Here is a 21,004-nt window from a genome sequence, read left to right on the forward strand (position 1 = left end):
TATTTCTTGGGCTACTTCCTTAAGCACTCTGGGATGCAGACCATCTGGCCCTGGGGATTTATTTGCCTTTAATCCCTTCAATTTACCTAACACCACTTCCCTACTAACATTTCCCTCAGTTCCTCCATCTCACTGGACCCTCTGTCCCCTACTATTTCCAGAAGATTACTTATATCCTCCTGAGTGAAGACAGAACCAAAGTAGTTATTCAATTGGTCTGCCATGTCCTTGTTCCCCATAATCAATTCACCTGTTTCTGTCTGTAGGGGACCTACATTTGCCTTAACCAATCTTTTTCTTTTCACATATCTATAGAAGCTTTTACAGTCAGTTTTTATGTTCCCTGCCAGTTTTCTCTCAATCTTTTTTCCCTTTCCTAATTAAGCCGTTTGCCCTCCTCTGCTGGACTCTGGATTTCTCCCAGTCCTCAGGTTCTTTTTCTGGCTAATTTGTATGCTTCTTCTTTGGAATTGATACTATCCCTAATTTCCCTTGTCAGCCATGGGTGCACTATCTTCCTTGATTTATTCTTTTGCCAAACTGGGATGAACAATTGTTGTAGTTCATCCATGCGATCTTTAAATACTTGCCATTGCATATTCACCGTCAACCCCTTAAGTGTCATTTGCCAGTCTATCTTAGTTAATTCACGTCTCATACCTTCAAAGTTACCCTTCTTTAAGTTCAGAACCTTTGTTTCTGAATTAACTATGTCACTCTCCATCTTAATAAAGAATTCTACCATATTATGGTCACTCTTACCCAAGGGGCCTCTCACGACAAGATTGTTAATTAACCCTTCCTCATTGCTCAATACCCAGTCTAGAATAGCCTACTCTCCAGTTGGTTCCTCGACATGTTGGTTCAAAAAACCATCCCGCATACATTCCAAGAAATCCTCTTCCTCAGCACCCTTACCAATTTGGTTCACCCAATCTATATGTTGATTGAAGTCACCCATTATAACTGCTGTTCCTTTATTGCACACATTTCTAATTTCCTGTTTAATACCATCCCCAACCTCACTACTACTGTTAGGTGGCCTGTACACAACTCCCACCAGCGTTTTCTGCCCCTTAGTGTTATGCAGCTCTACCCATATCGATTCCACATCCTCCCGGCTAATGTCCTTCCTTTCTATTGCGTTAATCTCCTCTCTAACCAGCAATGCTACCCCACCTCTTTTCCTTTCATGTCTATCCCTCCTGAATATTGAATATCCCTGAATGTTGAGCTCCCATCCTTGGTCACCCTGGAGCCATGTCTCTGTGATCCCAACTATATCATATTCATTAATAACAATCTGCACTTTTAATTCATCCACCTTGTTACGAGTGCTCCTTGCATTGACACTGTAACTTCATCAGGATGTTACCTGGATTGGAGAGTTTTGCTATTAGAAGAAGCTGGACAAATCTAAATTGTTTCCTCTGGAGTGTTAGAGGGTGAGGGATGAACTGATGGAAGTAAATAAAATTACGAGAGGCATACAGGGAAGATAGTCAGAGACTTTTTCCCAGGGCAGAATATCAAGTACTAGAGGGCATGGCTTTAAGGTAAAAGGGGCAATGCTTAAAGAGGATGTAAAAGAAAAACTTTGTTTTTACCCAGAGAGTGGAAGATGCTGGAACAGGCTGCCAGGGGAGGTGGCGGAAATCGATATGATGGCAACATTTAAGAGGTAGACTGATTTATGAACAAGGAAGGAAGGAAGAGGTAAGAACCACATGAAGGCCGATGGAAATAGTTACAACAGCATCCTGGTCAGCACAGACATAACCCTGGTCCTGTCCTGTGCTGTACTGTTCTATGTTCTTTATAGTACATTTATGTAAATAGAAAATAGACAGCTTATCTCTTAGAAACCTAAATGAACTGACTGGACACTGCAGAAATTAGTTCTCTCACCAAAATCGAGGGCAATTTTTAAGGTCAGTTTCCATGAAAAAAATAGCAGTTGATCACCAGATCAACATTAGAAAAAGAGAACCAAGAGTTATCTGCAAATTTAGAGACACTGCATTCTCAGAACTTAACTCTTTCGCTCTTAAAATAAAAGCCAAGAGGACACTTTACCAAGGAGTTCAAAGTGGTGGCTAACTTAAACAGAGTAACAGGCAGAGGAGGTAGAGTAGCTCTGCTGGCAAAAAAATAAATGAAATCAAATTTTAGAAAGAGGTAATATAGAATTAGAAGATGTAGAGTCCTTGAGGGTAGAGTTAAGAAACTGTAAGGGTAAGACCACCCTGATAGGAGTTATTCACCGGCCTCCGAACAGTAGCCAGAATGCAGTGTACAAATTACAGCGGGAGATGGAAAGAGCATGCCAAAAAGGCAATGTTACATTAGTCATGTGGGATTTCAACATGCAGAAAGATTGGGAAAAAGAAGTTGATTCTGAATCCCATGAGAGAGAGTTCATGAAATGCCTCCGGGATGGCTTTTTGGAGCTGCTTGTGGTTGAGCCCACTGGGAGATCAGTGATTCTGGATTGGGTATTGTGTAATGAACCAGATATGATTAGGGAGCTTAAGGTAATGGAACCCATAGGTTACAGTGATCATAATATGATAGAATTCACCCTGCAATCTGAGGGGGAGAAGCTGAAGTCGGATATATCAGTATTACAGTGGAGTAAAGGGAATTTCAGAGACATGAGAGAGGAGCTCGCCAAAGCTGATTGGGAAGAGACACAAGCAGGGATGACAGCAGACAGGACTGGCTGGAGATTCTGGGAGCAATTCATAAGATGCAGGATAGATATATCTCAAAGAAGAGGAATTATTCTAAAGGCAGGATGACACCCCTAGCTGACAAGGGAAGTCAAAGCCAACATAAAATCAAAAGAGAGGGCATGTAATCGAGCAAAAATTAGTGAGAAGTTAAAGGATTGGAAAGTAAAAAAAAATCAACAGAAGGTAACTAAAAAAACCATAAGGGGGAAAACAATGAAATATGAAGGGAAGTGAGCCAATAATATCAAAAATTATACCAAATGTTTTCCAGAATAAAAGAGAGGTGAGAGTAGATATTGGATCACCGGAAATTGACACTAGAGAGAGAGTAATGAGTGATAAGGAAAAGGCAGATGAACTGATTTAGTATTTTGCATCAGCCTTCTCTACAGAAGACACTGGCAGTAAGCCGGAAGTTTGAGTGTGTCGGGGGCAGAGGTGAGTGCAGTTGCTATTACTAGGGAGATGGTGCTTGGAAAACTGAAAGGTCTGAAGACAGATAAGTCACATGGACCAGATGGTCTGCAGCCCAGGGTTCTAAAAGAGGTAGCTGAAGAGACTGTAGAGGCATTAGTAATGATCTTTCAACAATCTCTAGAGTCTGGCATGCTTCCGGAGGACTGGAAAAGGCAGAAGAAAAGACAGTTAGGCCAGTTAGTCTGACCAGAGGGCACAACCTCAAAAACAGAGGGATGTCCAGTTAGGACAGAGATGAGAGGATTTAGAAAGACAGTAGAGACAATTGTTAAGGATTTGATTTCGGGGTACTTGGAGGCACATGGTAAAATAGATTGTAGGAAATCGTTTACTCAAGGGGAAATCTTGCCTGACGAATCTGTTGGAATTCTTTGAAGAAAAAACAAGCAGGATAGACAAAGGAGAATTGGGTGATGTGTTTCTGGTTTTACAGAAGGCCTCAGACAAGGTGCCACACATGAGGCTGCTTAACAAGCTACAAGCCCGTGATATTACAGGAAAGATTCTAGCAGGAGGCAGTGTGAATAAAGGGATCCTTTTCTGGTTGGTTGCCAGTGACTAGTAGTGTTCCACAGGGCTCTGTGTTGGGACCACTTCTTTTTAGGTTGTATGTCAATGATTTGGATGATGAAATTAATAGCTTATGGCCAAATCTGTGGACAATACAAAGATAGGTGTGAGCAACATGGAGGGGTAGGGTGTGCTGAGGAAGCAGGGAGACTACAGAAGGACTTAGTCAGATTGGGAAAAAGGACCAAGAAGTGACAGATAGAATAGTGTGTCAGGAAGTGTATGGTCATGCACTCCGGTAGAAGGGATAGAGTATTTTTTTAAATGGGGAAAAGAATTCAAAAATCTTAGGAGCAAAGAAATTTCTGAGTCCTTGTGCAGGATTCCCTAAAGGTTAATATGCAGGTCGAATCAGTGGTGAGGAAGGTGAATGCAATGTTAGCAGGCGTTTCGAGAGGATTATGATATAAAAGCAAGGATGTAATGTTGAGACTGTATAAAGCATTGGCAAGGCCTCACCTGGTGAATTGTGAGTTCTGGTCCCCTATTTAAGAAAGGATGCGCTGACATTAGAGAGGGTTTAGAGGAGGTTCATGAGAATGATTCCTGGAATGAAAGGCTTGTTATCGTGAGCAGTGATTGATAGCTCTGGACCTATACTCACTGGGATTTAGAAGATTGAGAGGGAATCTCATTGAAACCTATTGGATGTTGAAAGGCCCAGACAGAGTGAATGCGGAGGATGTTTCCTTTAGCAGGAGTGTCCAGGACCAGAGGGGGCAGCCTAAAAATATAGGGATATCCATTTAGGAGAGAGATGACGAGGAACTTCTTTAGTCAGAGGATGGTGAATCTGTGGAATTTGATGCCACAGCAGGCTGTGAAGGCCAAGTCACGTGCAAAGTTCCCTCTAAGGCGTGTGTGTGTGCACTCATCTTTTGCTACTAGCACACAAAAGAATTTAAACTGTGCACAAAAGGTTGTCCCCCTCTACCTCATTGGCATGTTAAGTATATTTCACGATCGTACATAATCATATCTCCTATTCTGGTTTCTGATGCGGACGGTGTTGATGACGTGGATTTTGCGATGGTTTGTCTGCAGATTTTAGAACTGGCTTATCTATAATGCTTTTCTTCAAGAAATTATTCAGTACGCACGTTTTTGTCACTGGGTAAAAAGTTGTGCAGCACAACACATTACAAATTAGTGCACACTGGTCAGTACAAATTAGAAGGAACATTGGTCACTGGGTGAACTTAAGATGGAGGTTGATAAGTCCTTAATTAGTCTGGACACGAAAGGTTCTGAAGGAATGCAGGAGAATGCGGTTGAGAGGGTAACTGATCAGCCATGATGAAATGGCAAAGCAGACTCAATGGGCCAAGTGGTCCAGTTCTGCTCCTCTGTTTTATGGTCTAAATGATGGATTATTTTAAGTAGTATGAAAGACAGTAACCAAACACACATCAGTAAGCATAGTACATCAGTTTTAAAGGTTAGAAGCGAAAGAATGGAAACAAAATGAGAATTACACTGTTTAAAATACTTCACTGTGAACTGAATTTATATGAAGGGACCCAGACCTTGAAAGTAATATGTGTGCTTACTGGACATTGTATAAATAACAAAAAATTGGCAAAATTCACTTATGTGCTTTAAAGAAAGCTAATTTTATTAATTACCCATTCATACAGTGCACTTACACATACTGTAGATAGAGGCTGTGCTTATTCAAGTATAAGCATCAAACAATAATAGAATATGTGATATTAAGAGATTCCTTTTTGCACAGTTTGCTATTTGCTAATTGGACAATGAAAACACGTAGATGGAGTTCAGAGCTTAGCAAAACTGAAATGCATTTCCTCCTTTCAAAAGTGGAAATTGTTTCCTACTCAGACAAAAACAAAATCAAAATCATACCTCTATCATTATTCCACATCCCCTTTCAACTATGAATGCATTTTTCATTATTAAATACAGTGAGGTGATGACTAACCTTCAACACGAGTCCATTCATACAAAAATCAACATGTTCATCCACTTTCACGGAGTTATTCAATTTATAGATGGCTTTGAACTGCTGAAGGGTCTGATACAGGTCCAAAGTGAAGGAGTTCACCCACAACAAGCTCACTGGATCCAATGTAAATTGCAAGGCATTCAGTTTCACATAAAGATTAGGGCAAGGCACTGTGAAGAGAAGAAAGTGAGATAAAGGCAAACAATGAAACACTTTACTTGAAAAGTATAAAATGAAAAAAAATTAGCATGGAAATTTCATCAAAAGGGAAAGGGGATTTTAATTAGCAGAGATTTTTTTTACATCCAGATAACCTAATGAGAGAAAATCAAGCTTTCACAGATAATTGTGAATGCAATTTAGTCACATTATTTATATTTGGATATCCTTATTGCAACAGTGAGAGTAGGAACATTTTTGTTATTAGTATTAACCTAGCAGGAAAGTTTGTTAATGCTGCACAGTGGGGTTTAAACTGGAGTTGCAGGGGGATGGGAATCAGGGTGCCAGAACAGGTAGTGGAGAGGTTGTGGATGGAGAGGTCGGTAAGACCTCAGCAAAGCCAGGAATCAAAAGGTTGAGCATGGTGCAACGTGTCCTGAGCTGAGTATATTTCAATGCAATTATTGAAGGAAATCCAGATGAGCTCAGGGCATGGATCAGCACCTGGAATTATAACGTTGTAGCCATTAGTGAGACCTCGTTGCAGGAGTGGCAGGCCTGGCAGCTCAATATTCTGGGGTTCTGTTGTTTTAGATGTGACAGAGCAGAAAGAGTGGTGTTACGAGTCAAAGAAAATGTCACTGTAGTGCTCTCATCAGGAGAGACTGGAGAACGTGACTACAGAGGCCTTTGAGAAATAAAGATTTGACCACTTTAATGTGGCTATATTACAGACACACCCAAAAGTCCTAGGGATTTAGAGGAACAAATTTGGAAAAGGATCACAGCAAGAAACACAAGGTTGTTGTAGCAGTCATTTTAACTTTCCACATGTTGACTGGGATTCCCATACCGTAAAAGGACTAGATGAGATAGAGTTTGTCAAATGTGTTCAAGTAAATTTCCTTCATCAATATGTAGAAGTTCCAATGAGTGTGTGATACTGGATCTGTTATTAGGGAATGAGACAGGGCAGGTGACAGAAGTTTGTGTAGGGGAACACTTTGTATCCAGTGACCATAATGCCGTAAGTTTCAAAGTAAATATACAAGAAGGTAGGTCTGGTCTGCAGGTTGAGATTCTAAATTGGAGTAAATCAATTTAGATGGTATCAGGAATGATCTGGCAGGTGTGGATTGGGACAGGTTGTTTTCTGGGAAAGGTGTACTTGGAAAGTGGGAGCCCTTCAAAAACAAAATTTTGAGAGTACAAAGCTTGTACGTGTTTGTCAGAATGAAAGCTAAAGATAACAAGTGTAGGAAACAGTTTTTAAGAGATATTGAAGCCCTGGTTAAGAGAAAAACAGAGGTACATAGAAGGTATAGGCAAGTAGGAACAAATGAGGTGCTTATGGAGTACAAGAAATGCAAGAGAACACTTAAGAAAGAAATCAGGAAGGTTAAAAGAAGGCATTAAACTACTGTAGCAGGCAAGGTGAAGGAGAATCCTCAGGGATTCTACAGATATGTTAAGAGCAAAATGACTGTAAGGGACAAAATTAGCCTTCTGGAGGACCAGAATGGTAATCCACATGTGGAGCCAAAATAGATGGGGGAGATCTCAAGTGCATTCTTTTCATCTGTGTTGACTTGGAAAATGGATGCAGTCCATAGAAGTGAGGCAAAGTGGCATCAGCTTCATGAACCCTGTAGAGATTACAGAGGAAGAGGCGATTACTACTCTGAGGCAAATCAGAGTAGACAAATCCCCAGGACCTGATAAACTGTTCCCTCAGACCCTACGTGACGCAAGTGCAGAAATTGCCAGGGCCCAAGCAGAGATATTTAAAACATTCGCAGTGACAGCAAGAGGTACTGGTGGATTGGAGGAAAGCCACTGTGGTTCTGCTTTAAAAAAAACGCTCTAAACAGAATCCAGGAAATTATAGGCCGGTGAGTCTGACATCAGTTGTGGGAAAGCTATTGGAAAGTATCCTAACGGAGCAGATATGTAAGTATTTGGATAGACATGGGCTGATTAAGGATAGTCCGCATGGCTTCATGTGTTGTAGGTAATTTCTAACCAACCTTATGTTTTTCAAGGAAGTTACCAGGAAAATGGATGAAGGCACGGCGATGGATGTTGTCCACATGGACTTTAGCAAAGCATTTGACAACGTCCTGCATGAGAGGCTGGTCAAAAAGGTTCAGTCGCGCTATATACATTATTGAAGTACTGGTTGCGTCCTTTTCCCCGGTATCTTTTGTATGTTCTGTTTCCTCTCCGGGTTTGTGGGTCGCGCCTATTGTCAATCCTCCTTGTTGTGGGTTGACTTTAGGATTTATGGAGTCTATTATTAATTTTGTCTCCTGGAATACTAATGGTCTTAATCATCCTATTAAAAGGAAAAAAGTTTTTAAAGTGTTCCGGAGACTTAAAGCACAAATTTTATTTTTACAAGAGACCCATGTACGGAGGGGGGACAGACTACGTTTTTTCAAATTCTGGAAGGAACAACAATTTCATTCGAACTCCAATGCTAAGATTCGAGGCGTCTCTATTTTTATAGATTCCTCAGTTACTTTTATACAACAGGATATTATCTCTGATCCGAAAGGTAGATTTTTATTGGTTAGTGGTTTACTATTTAATAAAAAAGTAGTTTTGGTTAATGTTTATGCTCCTAATATGGATTGTCCGGAATTTTATAAATCATTGTTTGATCAGTTTCCGAATTTGAACGAGTTTTCATTGATTTGGGGCGGAGATCTTAATACCTGTTTATCTCCAGCTTTGGACCGTTCGGCTCCTTTACGGACTTTACCTAATAAATCTGCAAATTTGATTAATTTTTTCCTTTCTGATTCTGGGTCGACGGACATTTGGCGTTTTCTGCATCCTCAGGAAAAAGATTTTTCCTTCTTTTCACATGTTCATCATTCCTATTCAAGAATTGATTATTTTTTCATTGATTCTCGTCTCATTCCTTCAGTGATTAAATGTGATTATGATTCTATAACCATTTCGGATCATGCTCCACTTAAGCTTTCTATTAAAATTATGGCCAATATACCAAACAATAGACAATGGCGTTTTAATTCGCTGTTGCTTCAGGACTCGGACTTTGTTAATTTTATGAATGAACAGATTGAGCTTTTTTTTACAATTAACCATACAGAAGATATTTCGGTTAACACTCTTTGGGACACTTTTAAAGCCTATATTCGGGGTCAGATTATTTCGTATTCCGTTGCTTTGAGGAAGAAACAGAAGCAGGAGGAGATGGCAATTGTGGACAAGATTAAAGAAATTGATAAGAAATATGTTATGGCTCCTTCTGAGGAGCTATACAAACAAAGAACTGAACTTCAAATGGAACACAGTTTACTACTCTCGTCCTCGATTGTAAACCAATTAAAGAAAACAAGAAGTGATTTTTATGTTCACAGTGATAAAATTGGCAAGCTGCTGGCTAATCAATTGAAATCTAATTATGTTAAATCTCAAATCAATCAGATTTATAACCAAAATGATCGATTGATATTGGATCATGTGGGGATTAATCAAACCTTTTGTGATTTTTATTCTTCTTTATATCAATCAGAGTCTCCTCGAGATTCTAAATATATGAATGATTTTTTAGATAAGTTAGACTTCCCTCAGATTTCACAGGATATGTCTTCTTTATTAGATACTTCCATTACAATGGATGAGATTAAGAATGTTATTTTTTCTATGAATCTGGGGAAAGCTCCTGGCCCTGATGGGTTTACCGTTGAATTTTATAAATGTTTTGCTTCTTTGAAACTTGGTAAACTTCCGGAATCTTTTAATAGAGCATCAATTTCTTTAATACTAAAGAAGGATAAAGACCCTGCTCAATGTGCATCTTATAGACCAATATCTTTATTAAATGTTGATTCTAAAGTTTTTTCTAAGTTATTAGCAAATAGACTAGAAAAAGTACTTCCTTCTATTATTTCGGAAGACCAAACGGGTTTTATTAAAGGTCGTTACTCTTTTTATAATATTCGTACATTGTTAAATATCGTTTATACTCCCTCACAAAATGTTCCTGAGTGTGTTATTTCTTTAGATGCCGAGAAAGCTTTTGATAGAGTAGAATGGCCTTATTTATTTAAGGTGCTTGAAATGTTTAATTTTAGCTTGAAATTTATATCCTGGATTAAACTGTTATATCACTCCCCTGTAGCCTTGGTTCGTACTAACTCTTTAAACTCACCTTTTTTTCCTCTCTTTCGTGGTACTCGACAAGGCTGTCCTCTTAGTCCCCTATTATTTGATATTGCATTAGAACCTCTTGCAATTGCTATTCGAGAATCTTCAAATATTACTGGGATAACTCGGGGATTAAAGTCCCATAAATTATCACTCTATGCTGATGATTTACTTTTATATATTTCTAATCCTGAGAGATCCATTCCTGCTGTTTTAGAGTTATTAGCACAATTTGGTCTTTTCTCAGGTTATAAATTAAATCTTAGTAAGAGTGAACTTTTTCCGATTAATAAACATCTTCCCTTATATTATAAATTTCCATTTAAATTGATTAATAATTACTTTTCATATCTTGGGATTAAAATTACTTGTAAACATAAAGATTTATTTAAGACTAACTTTTTACCATTAATAGACCATATTACTCAACTTTCATCTAAATGGTTTCCCTTATATTTAACTTTGATTGGTCGTATTAATGCAGTTAAGATGTTTTTTTTGCCAAAATTTTTATATGTGTTTCAGGCATTACCAATTTTCGTTCCTAAATCTTTTTTTGATAAAGTTGACTCTAAAATTTCTTCATTTATTTGGCAGAATAAGAATCCGAGACTGGGTAAAATACATTTACAGAAAGCTAAGAGAGATGGAGGTTTAGCATTACCTAACTTTAGATTTTATTATTGGGCTATTAATATTCGACATATGAAATTTTGGTTACTTGACCGGGACATACTATCTATTCCTAAATGGGTAGCATTGGAATTACAATCTGTTCAGGGTTATACACTTGGTTCTATTTTAGGTTCCTCTCTTCCTTTTGATTCGAAACGCCTTAAGCAGGTCTCTAACCCGATAGTTAAATATGCTTTGCGCATTTGGTTTCAATTCAGAAAATTTTTTGATCTTAGTCAATTCGGGTTAGCGATTCCTATTTTAGGTAACATATTTTTTCCTCCCTCTTTTACGGATCGCGCTTTTCAAACTTGGAAGACTAAGGGTATTTTACGGTTTTTGGATTTATTTTTAGATGGTTCCCTTATGTCTTTTGAACAATTATCTAATAAATATAACTTATCAAGAATACATTTTTTTAGATATTTACAAGTTAGAAATTTCCTAAGTACTATACTTTCTTCCTTTCCAATGCTTCCTCCTATATATATTTTAGATTCGATAATTAACCTTAATCCATGTCAGAAAGGTGCATCGGCTATGATTTATAATATTATTATGAAACTTAGGAAAGCTCCATTTGATAAGATTAGGGTAGATTGGGAACAGGAATTGGGGCTTACCATTTCTGTGGATGATTGGGGGCAGATTTTACAATTAGTTAATACTTCCTCTATTTGTGCTAAACATTCCCTAATTCAATTTAAAGTGGTTCATAGAGCACATATGTCCAAAGATAAGTTAGTGCGTTTTTACTCGCATATTAATCCTTTCTGTGATAGATGTTCGGGGCAGATAGCCTCTTTAACTCATATGTTTTGGTCTTGCCCTACTTTGGAAACTTTTTGGAGAGATATTTTCAATATTATTTCTAAGGTATTAAATATAGATATCTCTCCTCACCCTATTACTGCTATCTTTGGACTACCTAAAATTTCTAGTAATCTTTCCCCTTCAGCCCGTAGAATGATTGCATTTCTTACTTTAATGGCGAAAAGATGTATTTTACAACATTGGAAAGAGCTTAATACTCCAACTACCTTTTTTTGGTTTTCTCAGACGATTTTATGTTTGAATTTGGAGAAAATTAGAAGTAACCTTTATGATTCTTCATTTAAATTTGAACAGATTTGGGGACCTTTTATTCGATATTTTCATTTAATGTAATATTTACCCTTCTTGTTTTTTTTTCACTGTTATAATGGAGGTCGGGATTGAGGACGTGATTTTAAGTTTAACTCTGTTTGGTTTCAAGTTAGCCCATTGCTTTGCTTTGCTTTTAGTTAGCTGCACGGTGGGTTTTTTTTTTGGGGTTTTTTTTTCTTTTTTTTTCCATTGATATATATAAAATTTAGTATACTATTATGTTATCTTGGTTTCTTATGCTTAAATTACATTGTTTGTAGTATTTTCTTTTTGGTATTGTTATCTTTTGGAATTTTATTATACTTTAACATTGTATTAATGTTTATATGGCTTACCTTTTTTGTATACTTACTTAATAAAAAGATTTAAAAAGAAAGAAAAAGGTTCAGTCGCTTGGCATTCAAAATGAGGTAGCAAACTGGATTAGACATTGGCTTTGTGGGAAAAGCCAGAAAGTGGAAGTAGAGGGTTGCCTCTCTGACTGGAGGCCTGTGACGAGTGGACTGCCACAGGGATTGGTGCTGGATCTTTTGTTGTTTGTCATCTGTACCAATGATTTGAATGATAGTGTAGTTAACTGGATCAGTAACTTTGCAGATGATAATAAGATTGAGGGCTTTGTAGACAGTGAGGAAGGCTATCATGGCTTGCATAAGGATCTGCATCAGCTGGAAACAAGGGCTGAAAAATGGCAGAATGGCAGATGGAATTTAATTCAGACAAGTATGTGTTTTTGCACTTTGGTAGGATCAACCAGGGAAGGTCTTTCACATACGGTGGGAGTTAGAGAATGAGGAGTATGGTCGAACAAAGGAATCTGGGAATATACCTACATAATTCATTGAAAGTGGAGTCACATATAGTTAGGGTTGTAAAGAAAGATTGTGGTCCATTGGCCTTCTTAAATCAATGTATTGAGTGCAGGAGATGGAATGTTATGCTGAAGTTGTATAAGACGTTGCTGAGGCCTAATTTGCAGTACTGTGTGCAGTTTTGGTCACCTACCTGCAGGAAATTTGCAAACAACGTTGGAAGAGTACAGAGAAAATTTACAAGGATGTTGCTGAGTCTGAGTTCTAAGGAAAGATTGAATAGGTTAGGACTGTATTTCTTAGAATGTAGAAGATTGAGAGGAGATTTGAAAGAGGTATACAAAAATATGAGTAAATGCAAGCAGGCTTTTTCCACTCAAGTTGGTTGAAGCTACAACCAGAGGTTATGGGCCAAGGGCGAACAGTGAGAAGTTTAAGGGGAACGTAAAGGGAAACCTCTACACTCAGAGGGTTGTGAGAGTGTGGAATGAGCTGCCAGCACAAGTGAGTTAGATTTCAACATTTAAGAGAAGTTTGGATAGATACATGGATTGTAGGGATATGGAAGGCTATAGTCCCAGTGCAGGTCGATGGACGTAGGCAGTTTAAATGCTTTCAGCAGGGATTAGTTGGGCTGATGGGCCTATTTCTGTGCTGTACTTCCCTATGACCATAGTTTTCAAATGAACATTACCTTGCTTCTGTTCTTTTGCACTATTTACTTTCTCTAGCATATTGTTTTTTTTGGCGTGTGCGTGCATCTGCGGTGTTGGCGGGATGATGTCTTTCTTCATGCCTTTACAAGGCGCGGAGGGAGGACAAGAGAGCGAGAGCGAGAGCGAGACTGAGACTGACTGACTGTGTGGTACGTCACTCCTCACACAGACATTTCGTAGTATTTTCCCTTTATTTTAACGAGGTCAAGTTGCGATCTCGACACTCAACCCGGCACGGATGGAAAGCGTACGGGAGCAGACCCGACTGGGATTGAACCCGAGAACCACCGATGTCATTGCGCCACCAGCCGCCCATCATATTGTAATTTTTAATAACTTGCACAGTACTGCTGCCGCAAAACAACAATTTTCACGACATACGTCAGTGATAATAAACCTGACAAGGAAGGTGTTGGTATTTGTATACTGCCTTTAAATTTAAAAGTATTAATAAAGTCCAAAATTGTTAAATAATTGGACTTGTTTTCACAGCAGTCCTTATTTTGACCATCTAAATGAATATGGCCAAAACACAATTCATCAAAAGCTGGCAAATTATGTTCACTCATTCTAAAAGAATTATTTTCCTTTGCTTAAAAAGCTTCATTGATTTGAAATTTGTCCAGGAAATTAAGCAACTGGCCACAAGGTTTACACAGTTTATGTAAATGAAATGCAGTGTGGCAGATGCAATTTCATGCTGTGGAGTCTTAAAATAAGACTTCATTTTTCCCCCCAATAATTTTGTAACAGAAGATCAGTAATCAGAAAGCAATGAAGGCAGCACAGGGAAGATGATGAGAATTATTTCAAAAAGCACTGTTAGTTATGGCAACCTGAATGCCTTGTCTGATAGGCTATTGGAAGTACAGTGGATTCTAGTTAATTGGATCATTGGTTAACTGGGGTAGCCGCTTATTTGGGGTAAGTCTTAAAGAAAACTAATTGAGAAAACAGCTGGAATTCCCTTTGTTTATTTGGGATGCTATGCTACTTCCATCAATTGATAAGATGGTGTTGCGCTCAGATGCAGCAGCTTCTCTGGGGCCAACCAAAGATATTATCTTTCTGAAACGTATTTTTTTTTATGGTCACAAGACCCCGCTGGACATCAAAAACTTCACGCACTGCAGGTCTACCCCATCAGCAAGTTGTTCACTGGTGGGGAAACCGAAGGGACTGGACTTGGTGCAGATCCTACTGCTTCCTGCATTAGAGAGGTGTTGATGCGGGAAGGAGGTGCACAGCCAAACTGCAAATGATCACCTTGGTGGCTTTTCTTGTGATAGCAAAACCCTGTTGGATGTTGCTAATGTGGAATACTAGAAGTGATTTGCGAGCGAACAGCAGGACTGGACGATGGGGGAGCTGTGTGGCCTCGGTCGTGACAAGGCCTCAACCTGCAGCGAAGGCTATCTGCAGCCACCCTGGGAGATGGAATCAGAGTCACTGCACTCCACCAGAGGTGATGTGGCATGGTGTGGTGTACATGTTGGGAGTTGGTGCTGCCCTCACATGACTCACCCCCAGTGTTTCCTTGACAGAAGATAAGCTGTATCGTGTTTGACCGCAAACTGCAGCAATATTCATGCAGTTGGGGACTTGGACGATATTTTTCTGGGTGACTGTATTTTTATTGCTGACTTATACGTGCTTTTTTTTTGGCCTTGTGCTGTGTCTGCCCCCCTAAGGGCATTCAATGCTAAAGCAGTACTCGCTGCTGTGTTTGCTTCATTCACAGCTTCTTTTGAATCTGCAGCCTTTTCATCAGTTCCAGGCTCAGTTTTACATTCACTTTGTTTTGCCCCTTCGCCCTGGAATAATGTTTCAATTTGGCTGTATTCATGGTGTAGTGGCCAAACCAAACAAAACTGCCACTGGCAACGACCCTACAGATTTGTAATACTTGCATTATCGTGCCCTCACTCCAATCGTGATTACAGCAAAAATTGAATCCCATATTGGATCCTTTATTAGCTATTTGCAAACATGCAATCTTGAAGCGATCCCAACTGTACTCTTTTCCATAGATGCCAGCTGGTCCGCTGAGTTCCTCCAGCATTTTGTGTGTGTTCCAAGCACAAAACTATCAGCTCTGGCTGAGAGTAGTTGCTTCCACCACCACCACAGCCCATTAACAGTCCAACGCTACATTGTTCTGATTCACCCCATCACTAGCTCAATTTCCAGCAAATGTATATAGTTCAGGTGAGACCACTCCTGAAGATCTCTGATGAGGAATGTTCCCTTTGTAGACAGGCATACGTTCCTGTGTATAGATGTTAGGCAGTTCACAATACTGTTCACTATCTAAGCCAGCCACTTCCAATCCTGAAACAGCATAGCTGCTCACGACCTTTTCAGGATCTATCACGCATAATTGAATGAGTGTTCCTTTTCCTGTCAGGTTGAGCTTGCTTATGAGGCTCTCTGTGCAGAACACTGCTGTACTTCCTTGATCGGGGAAAGTATGAATAACCACTGTCTTGTTACTCTTCTTCGACTTCACCCAAGCTGGAAGCGTAGGAAGTTTACAATCATGATCACCAGCCCCCCTAAGGGCATTCAATGCTAAAGCAGTACTCGCTGCTGTGTTTGCTTCATTCACAGCTGCTTTTGAATCTGCAGCCTTTTCAGTTCCAGACTCAGTTTTACATTCACTTTCAAAAGTAGCCACGGTAGTGGTAAAGCTGCTTCCTTTAGCTTGAGAGCGAGTTTGTGACCCAGTTTGGTTCACATCTTCACTTACTGCTGGTGATGTAGCATTGTATTTTTTTCCAAACACTGGGTGAATTGCAATCTTTACTTGGCTTTCAATAAAATCAACAATGACAGTGAAAGTAACCTTGCAGTTGTGCCTTTCTGGCAGTTTTTAGACTGACGATCTCCATTTTTTTATTGATGACGGTTGTCATATTAGCAAGCATGACCTGCACGTCTTCCATGGCATTGTAAAAACTCCTAAGAATAAAACTAATCTTGAAGAGTGTTCACTCCTTCTGATTTGATATGTGGCCAAGAAAGAGCCTTTTCCACACAGGCTACAGCAATTTTGCACTCATCCTACAAATGTTCCTGCAGTAAAGCTTGGACCTTTAGATATCCTTGCTCCTGGATGGCCTGCTGGCAACTTTTGACAAGCTCTCCAGGTTAACCTTCAATGAACTGTCTGAGAAAATTGAGACAGTCACCATAATTACCAGACTTGCCCTCAATGTTGTTCTTTAAAGCCCTCATAAAGGAGTGATACTGCAGGATCGCCATTGAAGATTTGAATCTCTTTTTGGCAGAGATGCAATGCACTGCTGTTGCATCACCATGCTTGTTATTTCCTTTCACATCTTTCTGGCCTCCAGCATAGTATTCAAACCATTACAAATTAATATAATTTGCACATTCAGATGGAGATATAATGTAAAGACTTTTACTCGTGTATTTGAAGGATGTAAGAAATAAAGTCAACTCAATTTATCATCTGAAACACGAGTGTTATCATACTGTAGATCAATGTCCTTAGAAACCCCTTGTACTATTGGATATGGGAGAAGTTCAGAGTGCCTCCTTGGTGCAGGCTGAGAATGAGCACCCTTTACTACCCCTTGGGGCTCAAACTCAAACGTGCATTTGAGGTATCAAGATGTACAGGTCACTCCACTAGCAATAGAATGTGCTGCACGCACATTAGACACACTGTTTTCAGCTTCATACGTAGTCACAGCCTATCTGTGGCCTTATAAATATTTTCATTTCCTCCAGCAATCTGACCTTCAATATGGCATGTTTGTTTAATTTCCCTTAGTCTTGACTTCATGGTCACTGCTTCCAGCTAGACTCATGTTGTTTTCCAAGTGCACGGACCAGACAAAACAACGGCAGATTCAATTCAGTATTTCAACAGAACCAAGGGTTGAACCATTAGGCAAACACCATTCTACAGCTTTCAGTCCCCAATGGACAGACAGCGCTGACCATTCAAAACTACATTTCAAACCCAAACACACAACATACAATTACCACTGCCAATGATCCTGTGGATTTATTATACTTCCATGATGCACCCTCACTCCAAAAGTCGAATCCTTTATTGGATCCTTTATTTGCAATTAGCAAACGTACAATCTTGAAGTGATGAAACTTAAGCATACTTAAGTGCAAGCTGAGCGATCAGCAAAGGATACAACATCCACCGGTCCTGAGCTACAAACTGCAATGAACAAAGCATAAAGATGCAAGTTATTTTCTTTGCTTTTACCACAACCCCACTCGTGTAACTAGTTATCATAAAAAACATAATAAATGCTCAACACAGAATACAGTGCAGACAGAGAACAGATACATGGCTCCTACACATGGGTTTTAATGTATGGCTGAATGACAATTAAACTTGGACTTAATTAGGACAGGAGACTGTTACTGAACATTTTCTAACTAATGTCAGTCATGTGTACTCGAATGCCTCAAGTGAACAGTTTTGATATAGTGTCAGCGTGTTCAAAAAGCAGTGATTTTTGTCATTGATATCTGGTGAGAAATCAGCAGTCGGACAACTTACAACGGTTTTGCTCACTGTGGTTTCAAGAATTTAGGCTTGGAAATGCTAGAAACAGCCAGGAGTGAAAACGAAATTATTTCACAACTTCAACAAGTTAGGAACAACAAAGAATTTGAAGGCATCAACAATCATGTTACAATGAAAAGCAAGATTTGGAGAATGCAGTCACTAATAGCATTATATGAAGGCAGTTCATTACCTGCACTAGATGTCTGTGCTGGTTTTGTTCATTTACAGTCAATCAAAAAAACACAGCAATGTACACGGGGTGAATTCCTCTGTCAACAACTATCAGGAGCTAATACAGTTTTATAGTACTGTAGCAGTATTGATAGTGTTCTAATTTGTTCTGTATTTCATTTAAATGCATAATTTGTTACTCAGTTAAACAGCAGTTTGTCTTTTTTTAAAAAATACCTTTTTAACTACTTCCACGAAACTTCAGCTAATTGGGGCAGCTGCTTAATTGGGCCAAAATGTGCTGGTCCTGATGTGTCCCAACTAATTGGAATACACTGTACTAACAAATAACAACTTTCAAAAAGCTAGATAAATATTTGGGAGGGTAAAATCCAGGACCAGTGAGTAAGAACACAAGGATAGGGCTAATTTAGTTCTGAAGAACACCCATAGGAGCAAATTGATAGCCAGCCTTTTGCTCCATTTTATTATAGAGAGCAGAGGACATGGCTGAGGTATTGTGCTTAATTGAGGTAATATTAGAAACACACCACTGACAGATGATGAAGGATACATTTGACTTTATTCAAACTCTTAAATGTAAAGGCAACATCCTAGTTCCAACACCTTTTAAATTAGTATCAAGTTTATTATCACTGACATATTTCATGAAATGTTGTTGCTTTGTTTTAGCAGTACAGTGCAGGACAAAAATTACCATAAGTTACAAGAAGCAAATAAATAAATAAATAGTACAAAACTCTTGGACCACTCAGTAATCTGATGGTGGAGGGGAAGAAACTGTTCCAAAAATGTTGAGCTTGCATCTTCAAGCTCCTGAACTTTGATGGATACCAACTTCTTGAGGATGAAGTTGATATCTCCTTTCGAAGATGTCCTCTATAATGGGGAGCTTGAGGATGAAGTTGATATCTCCTTTCGAAGATGTCCTCTATAGTGGGGAGCTTGAAGATGAAGCTGATATCTCCTTTTGAAGATGTCCTCTATAGTGGGGAGCTTGAAGATGAAGCTGATATCTCCTTTCGAAGATGTCCTCTATAGTGGGGAGCTTGAAGATGAAGCTATCTCCTTTCGAAGATGTCCTCTATAGTGGGGAGCTTGAAGATGAAGCTGATATCTCCTTTCGAAGATGTCCTCTATAGTGGGGAGCTTGAAGATGAAGCTGATATCTCCTTTCGAAGATGTCCTCTCTAGTGGGGAGCTTGTGCCCATATTGAAGCTTCCCAAGCCTACAAACTTGCAGCCTCTTTCCATCCTGCACACTGCAGCCCTCAGTCAAGTCAACCAGTCATACATCTGTAGAAATTTTCTAGTCTTTGATAATATATCAAATCTTGTCAAACTGCTAATGAAATGGAGCCACCATCAGTGTGTTGGGCCAAAGATAGATCCTCAGATATTGATGACTGAGCTCTAAGACGCTCATCACTGATCCCTTGCTGTGTTCTCTCTGGACTTCCTTTTCCTTGGTCTTTCCGAATTTGAGTATGAGTTTGTTGCTGTGACACCACTCAGCCAGCCAGTCCATCTTGTTCTGAGATGCCTCCTTAACCTTGCACAGTATTCAACACCATCCGCCCTGCTCTGCTGGGGGAGAAGCTGACAGCGATGCAGGTGGATACTCCCCTGGTGTCATGGATTCTTGATTATCTGATTGGCAGACCACAGCACGTGTGCTTTGCAACACTGTGTGTCCGACAGAGTGATCAGCAGCACTGGGGTTCCACAGGGGACTGTCTTGTCTCCCTTTCTCTTCACCATTTACACCTCGGACTTCAACTACTGCACAGAGTCTTGTCATCTTCAGAAGTTTTCTGATGACTCTGCCATAGTTGGATGCATCAGCAAGGGAGATGAGATTGAGTACAGGGCTACGGTAGGAAACATTGTCACATGGTGTGAGCAGAATTATCTGCAGCTTAATGTGAAAAAGAATAAGGAGCTGGTGGTAGACCTCAGGAGAGCTAAGGTACCGGTGACCCCTGTTTCCATCCAAGGGGTCAGTGTGCACATGGTGGAGGATTACAAATAACTGGGGATACAAATTGACAATAAACTGGACTGGTCAACGAACACTGAGGCTTGTCTACAAGAAGGGTCAGAGCCGTCTCTATTTCCTGAGGAGACTGAGGTCCTTTACCATCTGCCGGACGATGCTGAGGATGTTCTACGAGTCTGTGGTGGCCAGTGCTATCACGTTTGCTGTTGTGTGCTGGGGCAGCAGGCTGAGGGTAGCAGACACCAACAGAATCAACAAACTTATTCGTAAGGCCAGTGATGTTGTGGGGATGGAACTGGACTCTCACGGTGGTGTCTGAAAAGAGGATGCTGTCTAAGTTGCATGCCATCTTGGTCAATGTCTCCCATCCACTACATAATGTACTGGGTGGGCACAGGAGTACATTCAGCCAGAGACTCATTCCTCCGAGATACAGCACAGAGTGTCATAGGATGTCATTCCTGCCTGTGGCCATCAAACTTTACAACTCCTCCCTTGGAGGGTCAGACACCCTGTGGTGATAGGCTGGTCCTGGACTTATTTCATAATTTACTGGCATAATCTACATATTACTATTTAACTATTTATGGTTCTATGACTATTTATTATTTATGGTGCAACTGTAACGAAAACCAATTTCCCCCTGGGATCAATAAAGTATGACTATGACTATGACTATACATGAAGTCCAAGCTGATCAACTTATGTTCGGTCTCTTGATTTGTCTTTGATTCACAGTCTCAGAGTCCTTCTTCATTAGGGTTGGCCCTTGTTCTTTGTGATCACAGATTTGCAGACCGTTCCAGAATTTGAT

At 39.6% G+C, this 21,004-nt stretch overlaps 1 protein-coding gene across 4 annotated transcripts in view; it reads right to left on the reverse strand.

Annotated features, from left to right (window-relative positions):
* The window catches only part of LOC134355571 (bridge-like lipid transfer protein family member 3A), a 161,699-nt gene that overhangs the window by 38,943 nt on the left and 101,752 nt on the right, over positions 1-21,004 (reverse strand). For all 4 annotated transcript variants that reach the window (XM_063065628.1, XM_063065629.1, XM_063065626.1 and 1 more), the window contains one exon: positions 5,725-5,918. In XM_063065628.1, coding sequence (XP_062921698.1) covers positions 5,725-5,918 — 194 coding nt within the window. The remainder of the gene's footprint in view (positions 1-5,724; positions 5,919-21,004) is intronic.

Source organism: Mobula hypostoma, chromosome 13, assembly GCF_963921235.1.
Source record: "Mobula hypostoma chromosome 13, sMobHyp1.1, whole genome shotgun sequence".
NCBI lineage: Eukaryota > Metazoa > Chordata > Chondrichthyes > Myliobatiformes > Myliobatidae > Mobula > Mobula hypostoma.